The following is a 25,719-nucleotide window of genomic DNA, read 5'->3' as shown; positions in this document are numbered from 1 at the left end:
ATTTTACTTATAAATCTGGTGCCTGCCAGAGAAGCGGAGAGAAACGCCACTCTTATCTATTGGGACTTTCTCGCAATTGAGGGCCTCAGTGGGGAATACCCATCCAAGGCCACACGTAGCCCTGTTTCCTGTACTGAGGAGCTCCACACGCTGGAACTCCTCAGTGCAGGAAGAGACCGGGACGTTATTTTTAGGGGCACCCTGGCAGTGCCCTTGCCAGCTGGCATTGCCACCTGGGCACCTTGGAATGCCAGTAGCAATGCCAGGGCTTCCTTCTCAATGGTGGAGTACTTTCTTTGGCACCGACTTTGTTTTTTGAAAAGTATCCCACCGGCCTCTCTATTCCTGACTCGTCATCCTGCAGTAACACTGCTCTTACCCCCCAGATCACTGGCATCTGTGTCCACTTTAAAGGGTTTGGAAATATCAGAGCGGCCAACACTGGTTCGCTTACCAATATGGCCCGCAATTTCTCAAACGCTGTTTGGCATTCTGTCTACCACACCATTTTTGCTTGTTTTTGCAATACATTGGTCAAAGGTAACGCAATTGTACTGAAGTTCGGTACACATTTTCGATACAAGCCACACATGTCTAGGAACTTCAGAATCTCCCGTTTGTTTTTGGAACTGGGAAATCTAGTGATGCCCTTACCTTGACCGCTCTGGGCACCACTTGTTCCTGTCCCACAACGTGCGCTAGGTAGGTCAATTTTGCTTTGGCAAACTCGTATTGGCCAAATTGATGACTAAATCAGCCAACTGCAGTTGTTTAATTAACTCTTCCAATTGCTCCTGATGCTCCTTCCCTGAGTGGCTGTATACTACCACATCATCCAAATAGTCCACACAATTAGGCACCCTGGTCACTACTTGGGACGGCATGGTAGCACAGTGGTAGCTCTGTTGCTTCACAGCGCCAGGGTCCCAGGTTCGATTCCCGGCTTGGGTCATTGTCTGTGCAGAGTCTGTACATTCTCCCTGGATCTGTGTGGGTTTTCTCCGGGTGTCCCAGTTTCCTCCCACAAGTCCACAAAGACGTGCTGTTAGGTGAATTGGACATTCTGAATTCCCCCTCGGTGTACCTGAGCAGGCGCCGGAATGTGGCAACTAGGGGCTTTTCACAGTAACTTCATTTCAGTGTTAATGTAAGCCGACTTGTGACAATAAAGATTATTGTTCTTGTTGTTAATTTCTGCAAATGCTGAAATACGAATCAAATGCTTGCAGGGCTTCTTCATAAGAAATTGAAGCCTCATCCGCTCCCCATCTTGCTATCACGTTATCAGCAACAGATCTAACTGCATTAAGCAATATACTGACCTGATGCTTTTGATCTTTTCTGTGCAAACCAGAAGCAGTTCTATATCTTGCAAACATCTTTCAGTTGCCCCATGTCTGGGCCTGTTGCAAGCCTTCAGTGCTTCAAAATAGTTCTGGGAGTAGTATGTGGATTCCATGCTTCTACGAAACCTAGAATTATTGCTGCTTCGCTGGTGCTACTTGTTGCTACTGGTCTGTGTTCACTGCAGTCTAGACTCTGGGTCTGTGTCTCAGCTTGTACCTGCTTGTTCCGACTTTTTCTTGAGTTTTGAATGTGTTCCTTTCATGCTGCTTTTAAGGATCTCTTGACTCGCCACATCTGCAGTTGCTTCTTAAAACCTGCTTGGTATTTTATTGCTGTCCACTGCCACCTTGTTCTGTTGCATGTTCGGGGTGCAGGTGGGATTCTTTGGGGCTTGTTTATTCACCCAAAATAAGCTACACAAGACTGTAGTTTGTTATTTACAGCTACTATATATATATTTATACACTGGGAATTCTGCATGATGTTGGAACTTCTGCTCCCTCCCGATCGCTGTTACTCAATCATGTGATGTTACATCTTCATTACATTGCATCACGTCCTGATGTTAACCTTTTACTCTACAGCCTGTGGCATCCCTTTTGGGTTGGCCCATGAAAAGTGAATGAACCTTCAAGATTTCATAAGATAAGGAAACTCTGGGGTGGGGGGGGTGAATAAAATCTAGAACTGTGTTTTATAATTGCCGTCCTTGTAAACTGCAATGTTAAGCTAGCGGTGATTACCTTAATTATTTTTGATATACAATAATGTTTATTTTTGCTTCAAAATGTGAAATCTTGTGGTGTAGTTCTGTTGGTTAATTGCAGAGTGTCCAGATTTCTTTAAATATTCGTGGTCCCAAAGAGGATCATAACAAAATTCAGAATTGACATCCTCCATCCAGATTTAAAAAGATTTCTTTAGTATCCTTTTCATCATTCAACTAGTTTCTATATTTGGTGACTCCTTAATTTAAAACCCCTTAGCGGTGCTGTATGTTGGGTATCCATTGTGATCTAGTGTTGCTTGGGTGCAAATGGAGAAACAGGTGTTACGTAGTGCAGCTGTCCCAGCTCTGGTTGGACCTAATGCCAGATGAAAGGCGGTGGCCTTGTTATGAGCCCAGTTGGTATTACTACTGAATTGAACCCTGGTTCAAAAGGCCTTAACGTTTTAATTTTTATGAAAGCATGGAGGAACAGAGTCACAGGACTGCTGATGGTCTTTGACAACAAGAAAATAAAACTATTGAACCTGAAAAGTTGGATTATAATACTCCCACCTCAGCTTCACAATTGTATGGGGCGGGATTCTCCGGTCTCCGACACTGAAATCGCGTTCGGCGATTGGCCAGAGAATCCACATTGGCAGTGAAATCGGGGCGGAGCTGCTTTTGTGATGCTCCGCCCCCTCCAAAACGGCGTACTATAGCAGTATGCCGCACGCCGTATGAACGGCCTCAGGACAATGCCCCCCGATGCTCCGCCCCGACGGGCTGAGTTCCCGACCACGTGGGTCTCATGCTATTATTTGGTGGGAACCCGGCGTGGTGGCTGCGGACTCAGTCCGGTGCCGCCACAGTCGGGGGAGAGCCGATCCGCGGGCAGGGGGGGGATGGCTTTGGCAGGGGCTGGGAGGGGGTTGGTCCGGGGACCAACACTGATGGGGGTTGGTCTGGGGATGGCGAGCCTGGCCGAACGGGACCACTATTTGGCAGGCCGTGTCTGCATGCGACCGGTGCCATGATGCACGGCGCGCCCGTTGCAGGCCACCACCGTGCGCATGCGCGGCCACGGACCCGGCAATTCTCAGGCCGTATCAGCAGCTAGAGCAGGGTTCACTATGCAGCGTGCGTGCTAGCCCCCCAACAGATGGGAGATTGGTGGCCGTTTAGCATGATTGGAATGCACTTAGTGCTTGAAATGCACTTATCTCTATTTGTTGTGATCAATGTTTACAAACACAGGAATTGAGAGCAGAAGTAGGCAATTCAGCCCCTCAAGTATGCTCCGCAATTCAATCAGATATTGGCTGATCTCTTCCTGGTCTCAAATCCACCTCCCTACCTGGTCCACATTTTTTATCAGAAATATATCTACCTCCTTCTTAAAATCATTTAATGACTCAGGCTCCACCCTACTATGGGGTAAGGAGGTCCACAAATTCACCCCCCTTTGCAAGAAGTAGTTCCTCCTCATCTCAATTCTAAATCTATCGCCTCTCAACTTATATCTGTGTCATTGGGGTTTCACCACTTATACCACTGAGCTGTGAAGAGAGATGAGTAAATCAAAGCTACAGATGGTTTGTTGTAGCTGTTAATCACAGACCACTACTAGAAAGCTAGGAATGGCTTGCAGATAATAAATCTATGGCAACCAGATGCAGGTCACAGCTTCTCCCCTTCCAGGGATGGACACATAGTGCTGTGAGCAACTGTAATACTTTTCAGTGCTCCTGTCTGGACCGCTCTCTAGCTTCAAGACAGGGATCTTATTTCTGGGGATGGGAGTTGGAGGGTGAGGTCTGTGGAGGGTACCTCTGGGGAGTGTCTGGTAGAGGAAGCGTGGTCAGGCGGTGCATTGTTACGGGGGGTGGCCCTCTAATGGGCTTGGATGGTCTCTTCCAGCGTGACCCTGGTGTGATGGACTTCGTGGTGGGACAAGGAGGCAACCAAGTGATCCATACCCACATGATTCCCGGCCGCAGGGATGGAGAATCAGTGAAGGCTGGAGCATAGGGCAGCAGGCTCGGTGAGTAGATGCAATGGGTCATTAAGACCCATGTGGATTTATTTCCATGCTACCACTGGTGTGCGGCATTGACCTCATTCCTGCAGCCATCGTGGGATTGGAGCATCACATTCGGATCGGCACCTTGATCCGATTCCGATTTTTCCTCGACACCCGACTCTCCGCCCAATGGGTAACGCATTCTGGGTGTCTCGGAATGGAGAATCCCGCCCAACACACCACTCTGAACCCAAATAGCCGATGCCATATTTCCATAGTTTTCTCCTCAAATTCACAAGTGAACTCCAGTCTCAAAAAGTCATGCTTTAAAATCTTCTTTCAAGCAATGCTTTCCATCAGCTGTTTTCATTAAGAATCCATCTCTAGGCTTTCCAACTATCTTTTCAAACAAAGCTCCATTCCACTGATTTGATAAGGAATCCAGCACCGGGTTTTTCAGTACTCCCTTCAGAATTTGTTTGTCTTGAATTGCAACATGCATCCAAAATTCAAAAACTCTGTTGTTTAAACTTCTACAACTGGAAATAAGGACACCAAACCTTATGATTGCTTCAGATATATGGCTTGTCTGTAACCAACTTCAATAGCTTTTATTTTTCCAGGTCTGACTTTAACTTCCATGAACAGTATCCTGTACCAAAGGCAGTTCCTGTTTGTTCCTTTTTACTTCAATGTTCTTGGAGCTTCTTTTCCATTTCCTGGTGTGTGGAACTAACTGTCCTTTAGTTCCTCTTGAGCTTACCTTTGTGCATATTACTTCGTTGTATGGCTTTCCTGTTGCTAGCAGAGTTGGGAGTTGTTCACATGCTCGCTTCCTAGCACCAACTGCAATGAATTCAGCTAAAACTACACGCAAAAAGCTAAAGGTGCCTCTGGTTGCTAAGCAATGACTGTTACTTCTCCCAACTTGCTTACTTTTCTCTGTAACCCTCTCTGAGCACAATAGAAGCACAGTTTGAGCTGACCAAATCCCCCACATATACAAATATTTTTGTCTGGCATTAATTCAACTCTGATTTTACTCCTCTTACACAGAAAAACTAAACAAACCCACTTAAATCCAGACCTTGGGCGGGATTCTCCCCTACCCGGCGGGGCGGGGGGTTCCTGGCGTGATGGAGTGGCGGGAACCACTCCGGCGTCGGGCCGCCCCAAAGGTGCGGAGAACCCTCACCTTGAGGGGCTAGGCCCGCACTGGAGCTGTTTCCGCTCCACCGGCTGGCGGGAAAGGCCTTGGCTCCACGCCAGCCGGGGCCGAAAGGTCTTCGCCGGGCGACGCGGTTCCGCGCATGCGCGGGAGCGTCAGCGGCTGCTGACGTCATCCCCGCGCATGCGCTGGGGGGAGGGTCTCTTCCGCCTCCACCATAGTGAAGACCATGGCGAAGGTGGAAGAAAAAGAGTGCCCCCACGGCACAGGCCCGCCTGCGGATCGGTGGGCCCCGATCGCGGGCCAGGCCACCGTGGGGGCACCCCCCGGGGCCAGATCACCCCGCGCACCCCCCCAGGACCCCGGACTCCGCCCGCGCCGCCTTGTCCCGCCGCTCAAAAGGTGGTTTAATCCACGCTAGCGGGACAGGCATTCCAGCAACGGGACTTCGGACCATCGTGGGCCAGAGAATCGGTGGGGGTGGGCCCGCCGACCGGCGTGGCGTGATTCCCGCCCCCGCCGAATCTCTGGTGGCGGAGACTTCAGGACACGGCGGGGGCGGGATTCACGCCAGCCCCCAGCGATTCACCGACCCGTCGGGGGGTTCGGAGAATCCCGCCCCTTATTTCTAATATTTCCCCACACAAGTATAGATCCCTTCCTGACAGACTTCTCACACACCTCACAAGGTCACAGAAAAATAATAAACAGACACATGAGTGACAGAAAAATGTTATGGCTGGGATTTTCCATTTTTTTTTGTTTCAGATACAGTCCCAGTTGAGTGGCATATTTGCTCGGCATGAAGCCACATCATAGATCCCAGCAGGATTCCTTCCTCTCGGCCCATTTACATGCAAAATGGACAGAAAATCGTACAGATGTGGAAACCTTCTGACCAATTTGTAGTCTGCCCTCCACACTACTGATTATTGGTATCCAAACACACAAAAAATAAAATCTGTTTCCAAAGGTCATGAGATGAAAGGACACTATTATAGACCAACGCCCACAAAAATGCATCCAATTGTATTAGCATAATCACTGTATCTTAAATGTTCCACCCAGTTGCATGCAGCTGGGTTAGACTGAAATTTCCCCTCATGACTGATGCCTTGCCAATGTTCATTGCCTATTCTAAGTTAATTCAAGAAACCTGGACATCATTCTTCTTTGGTTTGCTGCTGAATCCTGTGTAGTGAATTGATTCAGATGCTACATTTAAAAGGAATCTTGTATTACATGAATAGATTTATTTTCTTGTGGGTTCCGTCCATTTCCAAACAATTGAAACTGAACACATGCAGCGTTTTCATTTATTTGTGCAAATAGCTCTGTGTTAGCCTGCTCACATTTACCCAGCTGTTGTTCAGGTCTTTGCTTAGCATGAATTCTACACAAACTGATTCTGACAGTCTACCATTAAGATTCAGCTCTTCTTTCATGTAGACCGTCAAGTCTTCCACAACAGCTCTATTAATTTAAAGTTGATCTGTGCTGGAAGAAATCACAGTTACTCCAAAACCTATTCCAGCTATTAGCATAGCTACTAGAAGACTGTCTACATTGGTAGGGAACTTGGTCATACAACAACAGACATTTTCTGGTAGTTTTCCCTGGGTATAACATTACACTGTCCATTCGTTTAAGAGCAATCAAGGTGTATCGTTGTCAATAGAAAGTATCCTTAATAAACATTGTGAGGATGTTAAAACCGACTCACCTTACTTTCTCCTTCAATTACAGTTATAGGCACTGGGGTGGAGGGCCATTTGTTCTTGGGTGGTAATGATCTGTCACAATTCCATAACACTATAATCTTTAAAAAAAAAATCAGTACATGCGTTAATATTATTTTCAAACAAGAAACATCTTTCTTTTGTGGTTGCATGAAGTGCTTACAGAGAAAAACAAGGATTAAAAAAAATATTTTTCAACTACGAGTGCTATTAATGCTTTCTTCCACAAACATACAATCAGGTCAATTCATCTTACATGCTAATATAAACAAACTGTTTTCAAAATTATAGGTAGCATAAGAGATTAAAGAAAAATGATTAAATGTTTAATATTAACGCTCATTTTCATTAAAAAAAATCTTAGATCAAAATAAACAATACTAGATTACACAGAATTTTCAGTTCCTCAGATTGTTTAGTTGGTAACTTAACTGGGACTGAACCTCACAGACCAGAAAGATTCCAGTTCAGCTCCAGCTGTGTTACGCTAGTTGATCTCAGTCATGATTCCAGTCAAGATGTTGTAACTAGTCTCGCTGCCTCTGCGTCGCGAGGAGAGTAAAATCAGTCAGGCCTCCCATTTCTGACTGGAATCCATTAACTCAGTGGAAAACACATTTGTGTAGTCACATTAATTCTGTTCTCTCTCCACAGATGTTGTCAGACCTGCTGAGATTTTCCAGCGTTTTCTCCTCCTTTTTGTATGGACATTGGATGCAGCTGGGTTAGGCTGAAATTTTCCCTCATGATTGATACCTTGCCAATGTTCATTGCCTATTCTAAGTTAACTCAAGAAGCATGGAAACTTGAGTGAGGTACTGGAAATCAGGCATCCTTCATGAATTTCACTTCCACATGAATCAGCATTGTACATGCTAACTTAGAAACCCTGAGAAAATGAACTACCAGTCTTCTAGAATAGAATTATAAAATCCCTATAGTGCAGTAGGAGGCCATTCGGCCCACAAAGAGCTTAGAGAGCTGCACCGACCCTCCAAAAGAGCTCTATCCCCAGATCCACTCCCCCGCCCATCCCACTCTCTCCCATAATCTAACCTGCTCATCCCTGGTAACTAAGGGACAATTTACCATGACCAATCCGCCTAATCTGCACATTTCTGGACTGTGGGAAGAAACCGGAGCACCCGGAGGAAACTCACGCAGACATGGGGGAATGTGTAAATTCCACACAGACAGGCACCCAATGCTGGAATTGAACCTGGGTCCTTGGTGCTGTGAGGTAGCAGTGCTAACCACTGGACCACCATGCCACCCTTTTGAAAACAGACAATTCTAAACAGCCCTGAATATGCATCAATAAGTAATTACACAAAGTGCAGTAAGGCTCAAGCTTGTAACTTCACCTCTAACTTTCCTTTATTCATGTTGCAGACAAAAGTAGATGGAAGTCTGAAAAGGCATCGACATGTAAACGGCATGAGTGATGGGAACTTCTTCTGAGTCCTCCTAATTGGCTGTCATATCTTTAGCAGAAGATCTGTGGAAACTTTGAATGCACCAAGGTTGCTGCGACTAAATGAGAGAATTGCAAGGAAAGTGTGGGTGAAGAATTATATTCTTTAGTGTTTGGGTAGGTACTACCTACAGAAGATTTTCGTTTTTGATACTTAATTTGGTGCATTTTCCAGCAATTTTGATTCGGCATTGATTGCAGTCAGGATGATATAACTGGCCTCAAAGAGCCTATGCAATTCTTTGAAAGAGCTTTCCAACTAGCACCACTCCCCATTTCTTTCGGCTTAGATCTGCAAACTTTCTCTTTTCTGCACACTGCTTTACAGTGGTGAAGTTGCTTGTCGAGCATTGTATTCCCTCCAAATATTTTAAATCTACTTTTTCCTTTGAAAATATATGGAATATTTGGAGAGGAAAATAGCTGTTCAAGGGGAGGATGCAGTAGTAACCACATTACTCATCCCTTAGTAAATCAACAGGATTCGAACGGCTGCCTGTATTGCACCATCCCATTTTTATTGTCTATTGATTTTAGAGTAATATAGATGACTGAACCAATCCATGTGCGTATCCATGTGTGCACGTGTGTGTACGTGTGCATGTGTGTGTGTGTGTACATCAAACAGAAGATCATCCCAGAGCTGTTTTAAAAAAGAAAAATAAACAACTCTGAGATAAAGATTATCCATTTTTCTCCTGATCATTTTCAACCCCAAGACAGTTCTATTAAGTCTTTTCTTGCAACAGAGCCCACTGTTAATATAACCTTGATGTTATAGATACATAAGGGAGCAGCTGCATAGGGATTCCTATGAATCAGCATGTAAGCTGGTCCTTGATTCTGACATACAGGATTCCATATAGAGCCACTCCCTGACACAACAATAAAAGAGATGAGCTTATCAAATTCCTTGGTGCAAAAAAAAATTTGACATGCTGTTCTGCCAAGGAGTTAAAGGTCAATAATAAAACATGGGTTAAAATGTTTTTGCCATGTTGATAGGAGAATTTTAATATTAGGAGTACTGCAATTTCCCTTCTGATTACACATGCGTTATTCTTCTCCTTCAATTCCTTCAATCATTGAAAATGTCAATAAACCTCAAATGGCAGGACAGGTAGCTCTGGTTCTCGTTTCCAGTTCCCCATATATTTATAATTGATGAAATTCTAAAGTCAGATTGATATTGTAATTTCTGTAATCCTGCAAGTATGGTCTTCTTACCACTTATATTGGATACATCCATTCATAATATTTGTAAAAATAAATGTGTACAGACTCACATTTACATATATTAATTTATCTTCATGTAAACACCATTTTTGCAAATTTCTATTCTTGTAAATGCTGTTTGTTACTCTAGAAATGCTGGAAATAAATAATCCTTCACAAAACCTATAGTACTTTTTTTTCCGTTACACTGTTTATATGGCACCTTGTGTGATGTTCAAATATATATTTTTATTTATTCTTTCATGGAAAATGGGTGTCGCTGGCAATTAAAGGCAGAATTTGGTCAATGCCTAATTACCCTTGATCTCAGCAGTTTGAAGGCCATTTAAGAGGGAAGGTAGGAGTCAACCACATTGCTGTGGATCTGGAGTCACATGCAGGCCATACCAGGTAAGGTTGACAGATTTCCTTCCTTAAAGGACATTAGTGAACCAGATGCATTTTTACAACAATTAATGATAGTTTCATGGTCACCTTTACTGAGACTAGCTTTCAATCTGTGAATATAAAAACCTAACGGAAACTTCCTGTTTTCCAGTTTTTCCCCCAAAAGTGACGTCAGAGGGAAGCTGTGATCTGAGTGGTTGATAGCAAATCTGCCCCAAATTTTAAAAAAAAACACAGCTAAACTCATAAACTTAAATTAAACTAATTAATTAATTAGTGATGGCTGGTCAGGTGATGTGCTTGAGCTGCTTGATGTGGGAGCTGGCAGATCCCATTGCGAGCTGCAGCGACCACATCTGCAGTAAGTGTTGGCTGCTCGAAGAGCTCCGGCTCAGAGTTGATGAGCTGGAGTCTGAGCTTCAAACACTGAGGCACATCCGGGAGGGTGAGACTTACCTGGACACTGTGTTTCAGGAGGCAGTCACACCTGTCAGAGTAAGTAGTTTAAATCCTGCCAGTGGCCAGGGACAGCAGGGTGTGACTGCAAGTCAGGCAGGTAAAGGGAACCAGCAGTCAGGAACTCAGGAGCCTCAGCCCTTGACTCTGTCCAACAGGTATGAGGCACTTGCTCCCTGTGTGGATGGCGAACAGGGCTGCAGGAAGGATGAGTCAGCTGACCAAGGCACCATGGTTCAGCAGGCCATTCAAGGGGAGGGAGTAAATAGGCAAGTTGTAGTTGTAGGGGATTTTATTATCAGGGGGATAGATAGTATCCTTTGTGAGCAGGATAAAGAGTCCCGCATGGTATGTTGCCTGCCCGGTGCTAGGGTGCGGGACATCTCTGACCGGCTTGAAAGGATACTGGAGAGGGAGGGGGAGGATCCAGTTGTTGTGGTCCATGTCGGTGCCAACAACACAGGCAAGTCTAGGAAAGAGGACCTGTTTAGAGATTATAAAGAGCTAGGATTCAAATTAAAAAACAGGTCCTCAAGGGTCATAATCTCCGGATTACTGCCCGAGCCACGTGCAAATTGGCATAGGGAGGCAAGAATAAGGGAAGTTAACACGTGGTTGAAAGAGTGGTGTGGGAATGAGGGGTTCCTTTTCATGGGACACTGGCATCAGTTTTGGGACAGGGGGGACCTATACCGTTGGGATGGTCTCCACCTGAACCGAGTTGGCACCAGTGTTCTGGCGAAAAGAATAAATAGGGTGGTCAATAGGACTTTAAACTAAAGATTGGGGGGGAAGGGAAAGTCAGGGAACCAAGAGGTGAAGGGAAAGTCAGGGAACCAAGAGGTGAAGTAATCAGTGGGAAGCGTAGCTGCTTAGGAATACAAAAAAGCACAAAAAGACAAAACTCAGGAGAGGTTACGATAGTCCCCATCCCACAAAATATGACACAGTGTATGGAAAGGCTCAGTAAACCAAGGTCCACCACACTAAGAAAACAAAAAGGGACGGTCAATAGAGAATTAAAGGTGCTATATTTAAATGCGCGCAGTGTACGGAACAAGGTAGATGAGCTTGTGGCCCAGATTGTGACTGGCAGGTATGATGTGGTAGGCATCACAGAGACATGGTTGCAGGGGTTTCAGGACTGGCATTTAAACATTCAGGGATTCACAACCTATCGAAAAGACAGGGAGGTGGGCAGAGGGGGCGGGGTTGCCTTGTTAATTAGGAATGAAATTAAATCAATAGCACAAAATGACATAGGGTCAGATGATGTGGAGTCTGTGTGGGTAGAGTTGAGGAACCACAAAGGCAAAAAAACCATAATGGGAGTTATGTACAGGCCTTCTAACAGTGGTCAGGACTGGGGGCACAAAATGCACCACAAAATAGAAAGTGCATGTCAGAAAGGCAAGGTCACAGTGATCATGGGGGACTTCAATATGCAGGTGGACTGGGTAAATAATACTGCCAGTGGACCAAAGGAAAGGGAATTCATTGAACGTTTACAGGAGGGCTTTTTGGAACAGCTTGTGATGGAGCCCACGAGGGAACAGGCCATTCTGGACTTAGTGTTATGTAATGAGCCAGACTTGATTAAAGATCTTAAAGTAAGGGAGCACTTAGGAGGCAGTGATCATAATATGGTAGAATTCAATCTCCAATTTGAAAGAAAGAAGGTAGAATCAGATGTAAAGGTGTTATAGTTAAATAAAGGTAACTACAGGGGCATGAGGGTGGAACTGACGAAAATCGACTGGGAGCAGAGCCGAGTGGGAAAGACAGTAGAACAGCAATGGCAGGAGTTTCTGGGAGTAATTGAGGACACAGTGCAGAGGTTCATCCCAAAGAAAAGAAAGGTTATCAGAGGGGGGATTAGGCAGCCATGGCTGACAAAGGAAGTTAGGGAATGCATCAAAGCAAAAGAGAAAGCCTATAATGTGGCAAAGAGTAGTGGGAAGTCAGAAGATTGGGAAGGCTACAAAAACAAACAGAGGATAACAAAGAGAGAAATAAGGAAAGAGAGGATCAACTATGAAGGTAGGCTAGCCAGTAACATTAGGAATGATAGTAAAAGTTTCTTTAAATACATTAAAAACAAACGGGAGGCAAAAGTTGACATTGGGCCGCTCCAAAATGACGCTGGTAATTTTGTGATGGGAGACAAGGAAATAGCTGAGGAACTAAATAAGTACTTTGCGTCAGTCTTCACAGTAGAAGACATGAGTAATATCCCACCAATTCCGGAGAGTCAGGGGGCAGAGTTGAATATGGTAGCCATCACAAAGGAGAAAGTGCTAGAGAAACTAAGAGGTTTAAAAATTGATAAATCTCCGGGCCCAGATGGGCTACATCCTAGAGTTCTAAAGGAGATAGCTGAAGAAATAGTGGAGGCGTTAGTTATGATCTTTCAAAAGTCACTGGAGTCCGGGAAAGTCCCAGAGGATTGGGAAATCGCTGTTGTAAACCCCTGTTCAAGAAGGGAACAAGGAAAAAGATGGAAAATTATAGGCCAATTAGCCTAACCTCCGTTGTTGGCAAGATTCTAGAATCCATTGTTAAGGATGAGATTTCTAAATTCTTGGAAGTGCAGGGTCAGATTAGGACAAGTCAGCATGGATTTAGTAAGGGGAGGTCGTGCCTGACAAACCTGTTAGAGTTCTTTGAAGAGATAACAAATAGGTTAGACCAAGGAGAGCCAATGGATGTTATCTATCTTGACTTCCAAAAGGCCTTTGATAAGGTGCCTCACGGGAGACTGCTGAGTAAAATAAGGGCCCATGGTATTCGAGGCAAGGTACTAACATGGATTGACGATTGGCTGTCAGGCAGAAGGCAGAGAGTTGGGATAAAAGGTTATTTTTCGGAATGGCAACCGGTGACGAGTGGTGTTCCGCAGGGTTCAGTGTTGGGGCCACAGCTGTTCTCTTTATATATTAACGATCTAGATGACGGGACTGGGGGCATTCTGGCTAAGTTTGCCGATGATACAAAGATAGGTGGAGGGGCAGGTAGTATGGAGGAGGTGGGGAGGCTGCAGAAAGATTTAGATAGTTTAGGAGAGTGGTCCAAGAAATGGCTGATGAAATTCAACGTGGGCAAGTGCGAGGTCTTGCACTTGGGAAAAAGAATAGAGGCATGGACTATTTTCTAAACGGTGACAAAATTCATAATGCTGAAGTGCAAAGGGACTTGGGAGTCCTAGTCCAGGATTCTCTAAAGGTAAACTTGCAGGTTGAGTCCGTAATTAAGAAAGCAATTGCAATGTTGTCATTCATCTCAAGAGGCTTGGAATATAAAAGCAGGGATGTACTTCTGAAGCTTTATAAAGCATTAGTTAGGCTCCATTTAGAATACTGTGAGCAATTTTGTGCCCCACACCTCAGGAAGGACATACTGGCACTGGAGCGGGTCCAGCGGAGATTCACACAGATGATCCCAGGAATGGTAGGCCTAACATACGATGAACGTCTGAGGATCCTGGGATTATATTCATTGGAGTTTAGGAGGTTGAGGGGAGATCTAATAGAAACTTACAAGATAATGAATGGCTTAGATAGGGTGGATGTAGGGAAGTTGTTTCCATTAGCAAGGGAGACTAGGACCCGGGGGCACAGCCTTAGAATAAAAGGGAGTCACTTTAGAACAGAGATGAGGAGAAATTTCTTCAGCCAGAGAGTGGTGGGTCTGTGGAATTCCTTGCCACAGAGGGCGGCGGAGGCCGGGACGTTGAGTGTCTTTAAGACAGAAGTTGATAAGTTCTTGATTTCTCGAGGAATTAAGGGCTATGGAGAGAGAGCGGGTAAATGGAGTTGAAATCAGCCATGATTGAATGGCGGAGTGGACGCGATGGGCCGAATGGCCTGACTTCCGCTCCTATGTCTTATGGTCTAAGCCCCGATTTATTTTATTCATTGAATTTAAACTCCGCCAGCTGAGATTTCAACCTGTATCCCCAGAGCATTCCTCGTTGAAAATGAGGAAGGAAAAAATGACAAGCATCACCCAAAGGTGTTTTTAGACACCTGCTATTGGACAGTGCAGATGGACAATACAACAAGTCTTTCAGCAGGCCACGTGCTGTTCCTTGGTCAGGAAATGGTGTAGTATAGAGCAGTGAACATTACTTAAAGATGAAGCACTAAACTGCATATACTTTTTTTTATTATTTACATACATGGTTGGTCTGTCCCTTACATGGTATCGTATGGAAGCACGTGAACCCGAGAGGTTTGATTCCCAATCTATATCAGTGACAAATTTTCTGGTTACAGCTAAGGGTTTGAAGTATTGTCATTGGTCTGGATTAGGAAGTAAACAAAGAAATAATCCACGGTTCCTGGTTATAATTTCCATCCCGTGGCTTTCCTTTGCAATGTGCACAAATCCTAACTCAGAAGCAAGAGGATTCCCACTGAGTATACCTGACAATTCAGCCAGACATCTTTCCACTTGTGTCTTTCTGACAATATGACGGCCCAGATTTTGTGATAGGAATGATGGTGAGGATATCTGTGCTCACTGTCATTAAGAAGTAAATTGGAGGGTAATGTCCAGCGTTCGCACATGCGCAGTTAAACATGAAAAACAAGATATTGCTTTCCGATTTATTCTGCTCCTGCACAAGCTTCATTACACCAGTGACTCACTGATAGTCAGTCAAATACAGCAAGGGTGTGGAGTTGCTGTACTTATCCACCAGTTACCCACAAAACATACCAGAAAACATCTGAGCTTGCCCATTCAGATGTAAGTGAATTTTTAACACCATAATAACTTAATTGCTGCCACACAACCTATCTGGTACAGAAAAATAACTTTTACAAATGTGAAGGCTTTTGTTCCTTCAGATTTTAATTATTGGTGGTGGAGCAACAGTCCTTCCTCCTAGCCCATCAAATATTTCTATTTTTCTGCCCACCATCAGACCCCGTCCCTGAAATCCAAAGAATTGCTCAACAAAGGGGCGGACGGCATAGTGACAAAGTGCTTAGCACTGCTGCCTCACAGTGCTAGGGACCTGGGTTCAATTCCAGCCTTGGGTGGATGTCTATGTGGAGTTTTCACTTTATCGCCATGTCTGCATGGGAAATTCTCCGGGTGCTCCTGTTTCCTCCCACAGTCCAAAGATGTGCATGTTCGGCAGATTAGCCATGATAAAATTGCCCTTGGTGTCCAGGATGTACAGATTAGGTGGAGTTATGGGGCTAGGGCAGGAGAGTGGGCCTAGGTTAAGCTACTCTTTCAGACGGTCAGTGCAGACTCAATGGGCCGAATGGCCTCCTTCTGCACTGTAGAAATTCTATGATTCTGTGAAAAGAGTCCTGGGATTGGCAATAAGCCCTCCCACGCCACAACAAACTTTGAACCTTGCCACCACCTTAGACTATTAACCCATATACAGTCTTACTATATACTCACAGCTACTAGATCCCCTATAGAGAATGCCTTGCTGCTCCCAAAAGCTCACAAATATGCTATGCGCAGCTGTCAATGTAATGAATAGTGAGTACTGTTTGTTTGGGGCTGATTTAGAAAACCAGGTCAGTACCAGTACAGCAATAGTGAACTTTAAAGGTTCACAAAGCTTCCTATCCATTCAATCAATATGTCATAAAAGGACACTTAGCCATCTGCATATTGAAAGGATCCACATTTTTGTCCTTCCACTTAAATCTCTTTGTCTTTTTGCCGTCCTTTAAAAATCTTTAGCCACCATACCACATGGCTCAGCTTTTTCAGTCTTTGGATGGTCAGAGACTGACTGTGCTCCAGAAGATGCACTATGGACTGCTCAGAATTCCCAATGCAAGGGTTCAGCAGGAATTGCCCAGAAAGTTTCAACTTTTCAAAAAGTCTCCAATCTGAGTTAGAGTCAGTAACTTGGGACAGTTCTGATTTATTTATCTGAATAGCTACTGTTATGGATTTGGGTCCAGAAATGGGATTAAAGATGTAGTAGACAATTTGGGGGTAACAGACTGAGTGGAAAGCTGCTAGCATGGAATCAGAGGGATATGCCCAACCTGGCCTGACTTAAACTCATTAGTGCAAATACACAGGATGCCCCTGTTCAGCCAGGGTGATTCACTCGAGATCCATTGTCCTTCAGGACACTCTTGGTTGATCAGCCATGAGCCCATTACATAGTCTTATGGCCTCTTTTGTCTGTAAATGGGAGGTTAGTTGCATATCAATAGCATGGCTCTGTTCTTTTGTATAAGCGGGAGTGGAAAATAAAGCAGTCAAGGTAGCGATAATAGGTTCAAGTCTGGACATCCCAAGAGCTAACCCTTGTTTGACGGGCTGGGCAGAGCTCAGAGAGAGAAAGAAAGGATCCTGTTTGAACAGGTGAGGAGAAGGATGTGCAAAGCCACAAAGAGAGATCACGGAAAGCTGTCCCAGAGACAGGCTTTTGAAAAGGTTTCTGAAGGAACTTCACTAATAGAAGAAAAATTGCTTTGTATATGCAAGTATCACCTTTGCCTACCAGTCTAAGTGGAATGAGAGCTGGATGTTCTTTTTAAGTGCTGTTTAATGAGAACCTGTGTGTTAGGTTAAGAACTATGTGAAATCTGTTATTGTTAGGATTAAAGTTTAAAAGTTTAAATATTATTTTTCTTTTGATTTAATAAAGTTTGTTTATAAAACAGCCAAGTTCTATTTCTCATGTTGTCACTCCTGGAACAAATAGACTTTTCTCCACCACCTTAAAACTTAAAAATGTTATGGTTCTGATCCAGCACCTTATCCACTGTTGAGAATTGACCAGGCATCCGTAACATTACTCAGGAAATATTAGTTATAAAAAATCATGTCTAATTCCTGGGCAACTATACAATGGAGCCCCCCTCCACAACTCCCCCTCCCCCCCCCCATGACCCTCTGACTTCTCCCCCCTAAACCTCCGACTCTCCCCGTGCCCCAGCCTCCCTGACTCTCCGACTCCACCTCCGACCTTCTGATAATGCTCTGATCATAACCCCCTCAACCCTCCAATATCCCCCTGACACCCCGACTCCCCCCTCCCCCCGATCGGACTTAACCACACGACCCTGCAGGTCCCTGTCATCCTACAGCCCTACACAATTACCTCACAATCATTAACTAACACACTAAAAATCTATTTAAATGCCCCAAGCTTTTCAGTTGTAAGTGAATGAAGACTGACCAAAAGATGGCAGCTCGTGCCATTAAAAAAACGGGCATGGCTTGGCTCCCCTCAATGATTCTGACCATGTGGAAAGAGGCGGCTGAGTCCGGAACTCAGGGCCTGAAATGCAGAGCTCTACCTTGGTGCAAAGAAACGAAGCAGAGTGGCAATCCAATGGTGAATGGCGCTCCTCTGAAGATTCAGCCCTACTTTGGCTCGGCATCAATTTCTGTTTGATTTTGCTTCTGCGAAGTGTCTTGGATGTTTTTCTATGTTAAAGATGTTAGACAAATGCAAGCTATTGTTGTAATTTTCTCCTACATCTTCCTTAATCTTCTCTTTTATACTGGGATATGGTTCCATGTAACCAGTTTCACCCAGGATATTGCCAAGTGACTATTCTAAAGTGGTGCGAGAAGAGAATGCTGGGATGGGTAGTCAGCAGCAGCAAGAGGAGAGGAGGATGCTGGGACAGACAGTCAGCAAAAGCTACAGAAGAGTGCGAGAGGAGGACACCAGGACAGGCAGTCAGCAGCTAAACCAAAATGGCAGGAGGATGGGAACCTATGTAAGGAGTCAGAGGAGGGAGAAACAAGAACAAGAACAAAAGATAGGAAGGGGTACAAGAAAAGTGATAGACAGAGAAATCGAAGTCTAGAATCAAACAGGGCTACAGCGAACAATAATGGGAATGGGACAAGGAATATTAAAAAGACAAACCTTAAGGCTTTGTGTATTAATGCACAGGGCATTTGCAAAGAAGTGGTTGAATTAATCAAGAAAATAGATGGAGACGTGTATGATATAGTTGGAATTAAAGAGATGGCTTCAGGGTGACCAGGGATAGGAACTGGACACCCAGGGCCATTCAATGGTTAGGAAGGACAGGCAAAAAGGAAAAAGCAGTGGGGTTGCATTGCTGGTTAAAGAGGAAATTAGGTGGCGCAGTGGCACGGTTGTTAGCACTGCTGCCTCACGCCACCGAGGATCCGGGTTCGATCCCGGCCCCGGGTCACTGTCCGTGTGGAATTTGCACATTCTGCCCGTGTCTGGGTGGGTCTCACCCCCACAACACAAAGATGTGCAGGGCCACGCTAAATTACCCCTTAATTGAATGTTGTTTAATTTTAATAAGAGGAAATCAATGCAATAGTGAGGAAGGATATCAACTCCAACAACATGGAATCTATATGGGTAGAGCTGAAAAACACAAAGGGGCAAAAATCATTAGTGTGGGTTGGTTAGTCGCACAAACTGTAGTGGTGATGTTGGGGATGGCAGTAAATAAGAAATTAGATAGACATGTGATAAAGGAACATCTGTAATTATAAGTGAGTTTACTCGGCATATAGATTAAGACCATAAGACCATAAGACATAGGAGCAGAATTAGCCCATCGAGTCTGCTCCGTCACTCAATCATGGCTGATATTTTTTCATCCCCATTCTCCTGCCTTCTCCCCATAACCCCATATCAATCAAGAACCTATCTGTCTCTGTCTTAAAGACACTCAGTGATTTGGCCTCCACAGCCTTCTGCGGCAAAGAGTTCCACAGATTCACCACCCTCTGGCTGAAGAAATTCCTCCTCATCTCTGTTTTAAAGGATCGTCCCTTTAGTCTGAGATAGTGTCCCCTGGTTCTAGTTTTTCCGACAAGTGGAAACATCCTCTCCATGTCCACTCTATCCAGGCCATGCAGTAGCCTGTAAGTTTCAATAAGATTCCCCCTCATCCTTCTAAACTCCAACGAGTACAGACCCAGAGTCCTCAACCGTTTCTCATACAATATTCTTGTGAACCTCCTCTGGACCCTTTCCAAGGCCAGCTCTTCCTTCCTTAGATACGGGGCCCAAAACTGCTCACAATATTCCAAATGGGGTCTGACCAGAGCCTTATACAACCTTAGAAGTAAATCCCTGGTCTTGTATTCCAGCCCTCTTGACATGAATGCTAACATTGCATTACCTTCTTAATTGCCGACTGAACCTGCAAGTTAACCTTAAGAGAATCATGAACAAGGACTCCCAAGTCCCTTTGTGTTTCTGATTTCCTAAGCATTTCCCCATTTATAAAACAGTCTATGCCTAAATTCCTCTTTCCAAAGTGCATAACCTCACACTTTTCCACATTGTATTTCATCTGCCACTCTATTGCCCACTCTCCTAGCCTGTCCAAATCCTTCTGCAGCCCCCTTGCTTCCTCAATAGTACCTGTTCCTCTACAGATCTTTGTATCATCTGCAAACTTAGCAACAGTGCCTTCAGTTCCTTCTTCCAGATCAGTAATGTATATTGTGAAAAGTTGTGGTCCCAGCACAGACCCCTGAGGCACATCACCGGCTGCCATCCTGAAAAAGACCCCTTTATCCCCACTCTCTGCCTTCTGCCATTCAGCCAATCCCCTATCCATGCCAGGCTCTTACCCTGAACACCATAGGCTCTTAACTTATTTAACAGTCTCCTTTGCGGCACCTCGTCAAAGGCCTTCTGGAAATTGAAATAAATCACGTCCGCTGGTTCTCCTTTGTCTAACGTCCTTGTTACTCCTCAAAGAACTCTAACAGATTTGTCAGTCATCAACTCCCTTTGACAAAGCCGTGCTGACTCACTCCTATTTTACCATTCACTTCCAAGTACTTTGCGATCTCCTCTTTAATAACAGAGTCCAAAATCTTACCAATGACCAAAGTCAGGCTAACCGGCCTATAATTTCCCTTCTTCTGCCTCCCTCCAATCTTAAACAGTGGTGTTACATTAGCCCATTTCCAGTCCTCTGGGACCCTTCCTGCCTCAGCGATTCCTGAAAGATCATTACGAATATCTCCACAATTTCATCAGCTATCTCTTTTATGACCTTGGGGTGTAGTCCATCCAGTCCAGGTGACTTATCCACCTTCAGACATTTCAGTTTCCGTAGAACCTCTCCTTAGTGATGGCCACTGCACTCACCTCTGCCCCCTGGTTCTCCTGGAGCTCTGGCATCCCACTGGTGTCTTCCACCGTGAAGACTGATGCAAAGCAACTATTCAGTTTGTCTGCCTTTGTTTCCTATTATTACTTCTCCAGCCACCTTTTCCAAGTGGTCCAATATCTATTTTTGCCACTCTCTTACCTTTTTATATATTGAAATAAACTCTTCCTATCTTCTTTTATATTACTAGCTAACTTGCACTCATATTTCATCTTCTCTCCCCTTATTGCTTTTTTAGTTGTCCTCTGCTCGCTTTTAAATGATTCCCAATGATAAGCAATTCAATTTAGTAACAATAGTGTGTACAGAAAGGTTTTCTGGACTAATACATTGAGGAACCAACTAGAGAACAGTCCATCTTAGACTGGATATTGTGAAATGAGGAAGGATTAATTGGCAAACTAGTTGTGGGAGGCCCCTTGGGGTGAGCGACCATAATATGACAGAATTGTTCATCAAGATGGAGATTGGCGCAGTTGATTCTGCGACAAGGCCCCTGAATCTAAATGAAGGAAAGTACGATGGTGTGAGGCATGAGTTGGGTATGATGGATTGGGGAACGTTACTTCAAGGGATGATGGTGGATAGGCATTGGAAACATTCAAAGAGCACATGGGTGAACTGCAACAATTGTTCATTCTTGTCTGGTGCAAAAATAAAATGGGAGAGGTGGCCAGACCATGGCATACAAGGAAAATTAGAGATGATATTAGATCCAAGGAAGATACATACAAATTGGCCAGAATAAACAGCAGACCTGAGGATTGGGAGCAGTTTAGAATTCAGCAAAGGAAGACAAAGCGATTGATTAATAAGGGGAAAATAGAATATGAAAGTAAGCTTACGGGAAACATAAAAATTGTCTGTAAAAGCTTCTATAGGTATATGAAGAAAAAATGATTGGGGAAGATTGATAAAGCCAGTCAGAAACTGGGGAATATATAGGACGAAACAAAGAAATGTCTGACCAACTAAATACATACTTGATTCTGTTCACAAATGAGGACACAAATTCTCCAAGTACAGAAATAGGAGAATAGGGCAGATGAATGCATGGCTCAAGAGTTGGTGCAAGAGGGAGGATTTTAGATTCCAGGATCACCATAACCATTTCTGGGGAGGGTGGGACATGTACAAGAGGAACGATTTGCACCTGAACGAGAATGGGATCATATCCTTGCGGGTGGGCTTGCTAATAATAATAATATTTATTAGTATCACAAGTAGGCTTACATTAACACTGCTATGAAATTTAGTGAAAATCCCCTAGTTACCACATTCCAACGCCTGTTCGGTGCACTGAGGGGGAATTCAGAACGTCCAAATGACCTAATAACAAGTCTTTCGGGACTTTTGGGTGGAAACCGGAGCACCCGGAAGAAATCCACCCAGACACGGGAAGAGTATGCAGAATCCGCACAGACAGTGACGCAAGCCAGGAATCGAACCTGGGACCCTGGTGCTGTGAAGTAACAGTGCTAACCACTGTGCTACCGTGCCACCCACAGCTAGTGGGCCATTGCTGTTGGGAGGAGTTTAAACTAGGGGGCTAGGGAGACAGAGCATGTACAATAGGGGCACAGCATGCCATTGTAAAGGAATCAAGACAGAGGGAGCTCCAGGGGAGTAAGATGAAGTTGGAAGGCCTCTACTTTAATGCTAGAAACATTATAGGTAAGACTGGTGAGTTAACGGCATGGATTGTCATGTGAAATTGTGGTATTGTGCCAACACAGAGACGTGGTTGAGGGAAGGGCACAACTGGCAACTCAACATTTCGGGTTATAGGATCTTCAGACAAGACAAGGGAGAGTGTAAAAGAGGAGGTGGTGTTGCATTATTAATTAAGGAATCAGTTACAGCAGGAAGGAGGATTATATCTTGGAAAGGTCTGCAAATGAGGCTTTGAGTATACAGCCTAGGAATAAAAAAAGGGCAGTCACATTGGTGGGAGTGTATTATACACCCCCAATCAGTCAGCGGGCAATAGAGGAGCAGAAATATAGACATTGCATTGATTAATTGGGATAATCGGAGTGTAAAGGGTTTAGAGGGGGTGGATTTCTTGAAATGTCTCCAGGAGAGCTTTTTATATCAATATGTAATAGGTCCATCAGGGATGACGCAGTGCTGGATCTAATTCTGGAGAACTAAGTGGCAGTGATAGCAACCACAACACGGTACGATTTAAGTTTGTTATGGAAAAGGGGAAAGATGGTTTGCAAAAAAGTGGTTTTGGATTAGGGGAAGGCAGATTTTATTAGCATGTGGCAGGATCTGGCCAAAGTAGACTGGGAACAGCTTCTTGTGGGAAAAGCTACAGCAGAGAAGTGGAGGAGGGGGAGGGGGGGGCATTCAAAAGGAAATGGGGAGAATACAGGCCCAATATGTTCACTTTCGGGTGAAATGTAGGAATATCAAGCCCAGAGAAACCTGGATGTCCAGAAATATTCAGGACTGGATAAGAAAGAAAAGAGAGGCTTTTAGCAGGTACAAAAGGAACAAATTAACAGACGCCTTTGTGGATTATAGAAATGAGGGACCATGGAAAAGCATTGGTGGTCAGAATCCCAAGATATTCTATAATTATATTAAAGGGAAGAGGATAACCAGGGTAAGAGTAAGGCCTATTAGGGACCAAGGGGGAAATCTGTGTGTGAAGCTGGAGGACATTGGTCGGGTGTTAAACGAGTATTTCACATTTGTCTTCACTCGGGAGGAGAAGGATATACGTGCAGAATTCAGGTAGAGGGACTGTGAGGTCATTTTGACATAGGGAGTGAAGAGGCATTGCAGGTTTTGGCAGGCTTAAAAATGGACAAATTCCCAGCTCCAGATGAATTGTATCTCAGGCTGCTGTGGGAGGCAAGGAGGAAAATTATACGGGCTCAGACCCAAATTTGTAATTCCCTTCTGGCCACGGGGGAATTGGGGGACAGCTATTTTGCTTCAACTTTTCAAGACTGGTAGGGATAAACCAGGGAATTACAGACCAGTGAGTTTAACATCAATGGTAGGGGAATTATTGGAGAAACTTCTGAAGGAGAGAATGCATCTCCATTTGGAGAAGCAAGGTATGATTAGGGATAATCAGCATGGCTTTGTCAGAGGGAGGTCATGCCTAACGAATTTGATTGAGGTTATCGGGTGTGTGGATGAGGATAGTGCAGTTGATGTAGTTTATATGGATTTCAGGGAAGTCTTTGATAAGGTCCCATATGAGAGACTGATAAAGAAGGTTAAACCACATGGTATCCAGAGTAACTTGGCAAGTTGGATCCAAAACTAAGTTATTGGTAGGAGTCAGAGGGTGGTGGTAAAAGGTTGTTTGTGTTACTGGAGGCCAGTGTTCAGTGGCTTACCACAGGAATCAATGCTAGCTAGGTCCCTTATTGTGGAGATGCCGGCGTTGGACTGGGGTGAGCACAGTAAGAAGTCTTACAACACCAGGTTAAAGTCCAACAGGTTTGTTTCAATATCACTAGCTTTCGGAGCACTGCTTCTTCCTCAGGTGAATGGAGGGATTCACCTGAGGAAGGAGCAGTGCTCCGAAAGCTAGTGATTCAAAACAAACCTGTTGGACTTTAACCTGGTGTTGTAAGACTTCTTACCAGGTCCCTTATTGTTTGTGATATATATATATAGCAACAATATAGACAAGAATGTGGGGCAGATGATAAGTTTGCGGATGACTCAAATGTTTGTCAGGGTGGTTAAGCGAGGAAGAAGGTCTAAGGTTATACAGGAGGACATAGATAGATTGGTCAGATGGGCAGATCAGTGGCAAATGGAATTTAACTCTGAATAATGTGAGGTGATGCACTTTGGAAGGAGTAACACAACAAGGAATTACTTTAAGAATGGCAGGACACATAGAAGCTCTGAGGAACAGAGGAATCTTGGGGTGCTTGTCCACAGATCTCTGAAGGCAGCACTACAGGTTAATAGGGTAGTTAAGGAGGCATGTGGGACACTTGCCTTTATCAGATGTGGCAGAGATTATAAGAGCAAGGAGGTTATGTTGAAGCTGTACAAAACCTTTGTTAGGCCGCAGCTGAAGTACTGTGTTCTGGTTGCCTCACTATAGAAAGGATGTGATTGCACTGGAGAGGGTGCAGAGGAGGTTCACCAGGATGTTGCCTGGAATGGAATATTAGAGCTATGAAGAGAGGCTGGATAAGTTTGGGTTGTTTTCTTTAGAGCAGAGAAAGTTGAGGGGGGACCTGATTGAGGTGTGTAAGATTATGAGGGGTATGGGCAGGATGGATAGTAAGCAGCTGTTCCCCTTAGTTGAAGGGTCAATAATGAGGGGACATAATTTTAAGGTGGTTCAGAGGGGATTTGAGGAAAAATATTTTCACCCAGACGGTAGTGGGAGTCTGAAATGCACTGTCTGGGAGAGTAATAGAGGTGATAAACCTCACATCCTCTAAAAAGTACGTGGATCAGCACTTGCAATGTCACAGCATTCAAGGCTATTGGCGAAGTGCTGGAAAGAGATTTAGTCCAGTTTTTTCGGTGCAGACAAAATGCGCTGAAGGGCCTCTTCTGTACAGTATGACTCTATGACAAATAGCATACCAGAAATGTTGGGGAACACAGGGAAAGGGAGGAATTGAAATAAATTGGTATTAGTAGGCAAATATTGGGGAAATTGATGGGATTGAAAACCAATAAATCCCCAAGGCCTGATAATCTACATCTTAGAGTATCTAAGGAGGTGGCCCTGGAAATGGTGGTCATCTTCCAAAATTCTAAAGACTCTGGAACAGACCCTACTAATTGGAGTGCAGCTAAAGTAACTCTACTATTTAAAAAGGGAGGTGGAGAGAAAACAGAATTGTAGACCAGTCAGGCTGACTTCAGTCGAGGAGATAAAGCTAGAGTCCAGAATAAAAGGTTTTATAGCATAGCACTTGGAACACAGTGGCAGGATTGGACAGAGTCAACATGGATTTGCAAAACAGAAATCATGCTTGACAAATCGACTGGAATTCTTTGAGGATTTAACCAGTAGAGTTGGTGTAAAGGGGACCCAGTGGATGTGGTGCATTTG

General features: G+C 44.4%; 1 protein-coding gene across 1 annotated transcript in view; it reads right to left on the bottom strand.

Moving 5' to 3' along the window:
- LOC140410640 (exostosin-1-like) overlaps positions 1 to 25,719 on the bottom strand; it is a 968,627-nt gene that overhangs the window by 131,008 nt on the left and 811,900 nt on the right. The window contains exon 8 of the mRNA XM_072499003.1: positions 6,971 to 7,066. Coding sequence (XP_072355104.1) covers positions 6,971 to 7,066 — 96 coding nt within the window. The remainder of the gene's footprint in view (positions 1 to 6,970; positions 7,067 to 25,719) is intronic.

This window comes from Scyliorhinus torazame, chromosome 4 (assembly GCF_047496885.1).
Source record: "Scyliorhinus torazame isolate Kashiwa2021f chromosome 4, sScyTor2.1, whole genome shotgun sequence".
Taxonomy (NCBI): Eukaryota; Metazoa; Chordata; class Chondrichthyes; order Carcharhiniformes; family Scyliorhinidae; genus Scyliorhinus; species Scyliorhinus torazame.
This window is presented reverse-complemented; position numbering and strand designations above follow the sequence as displayed.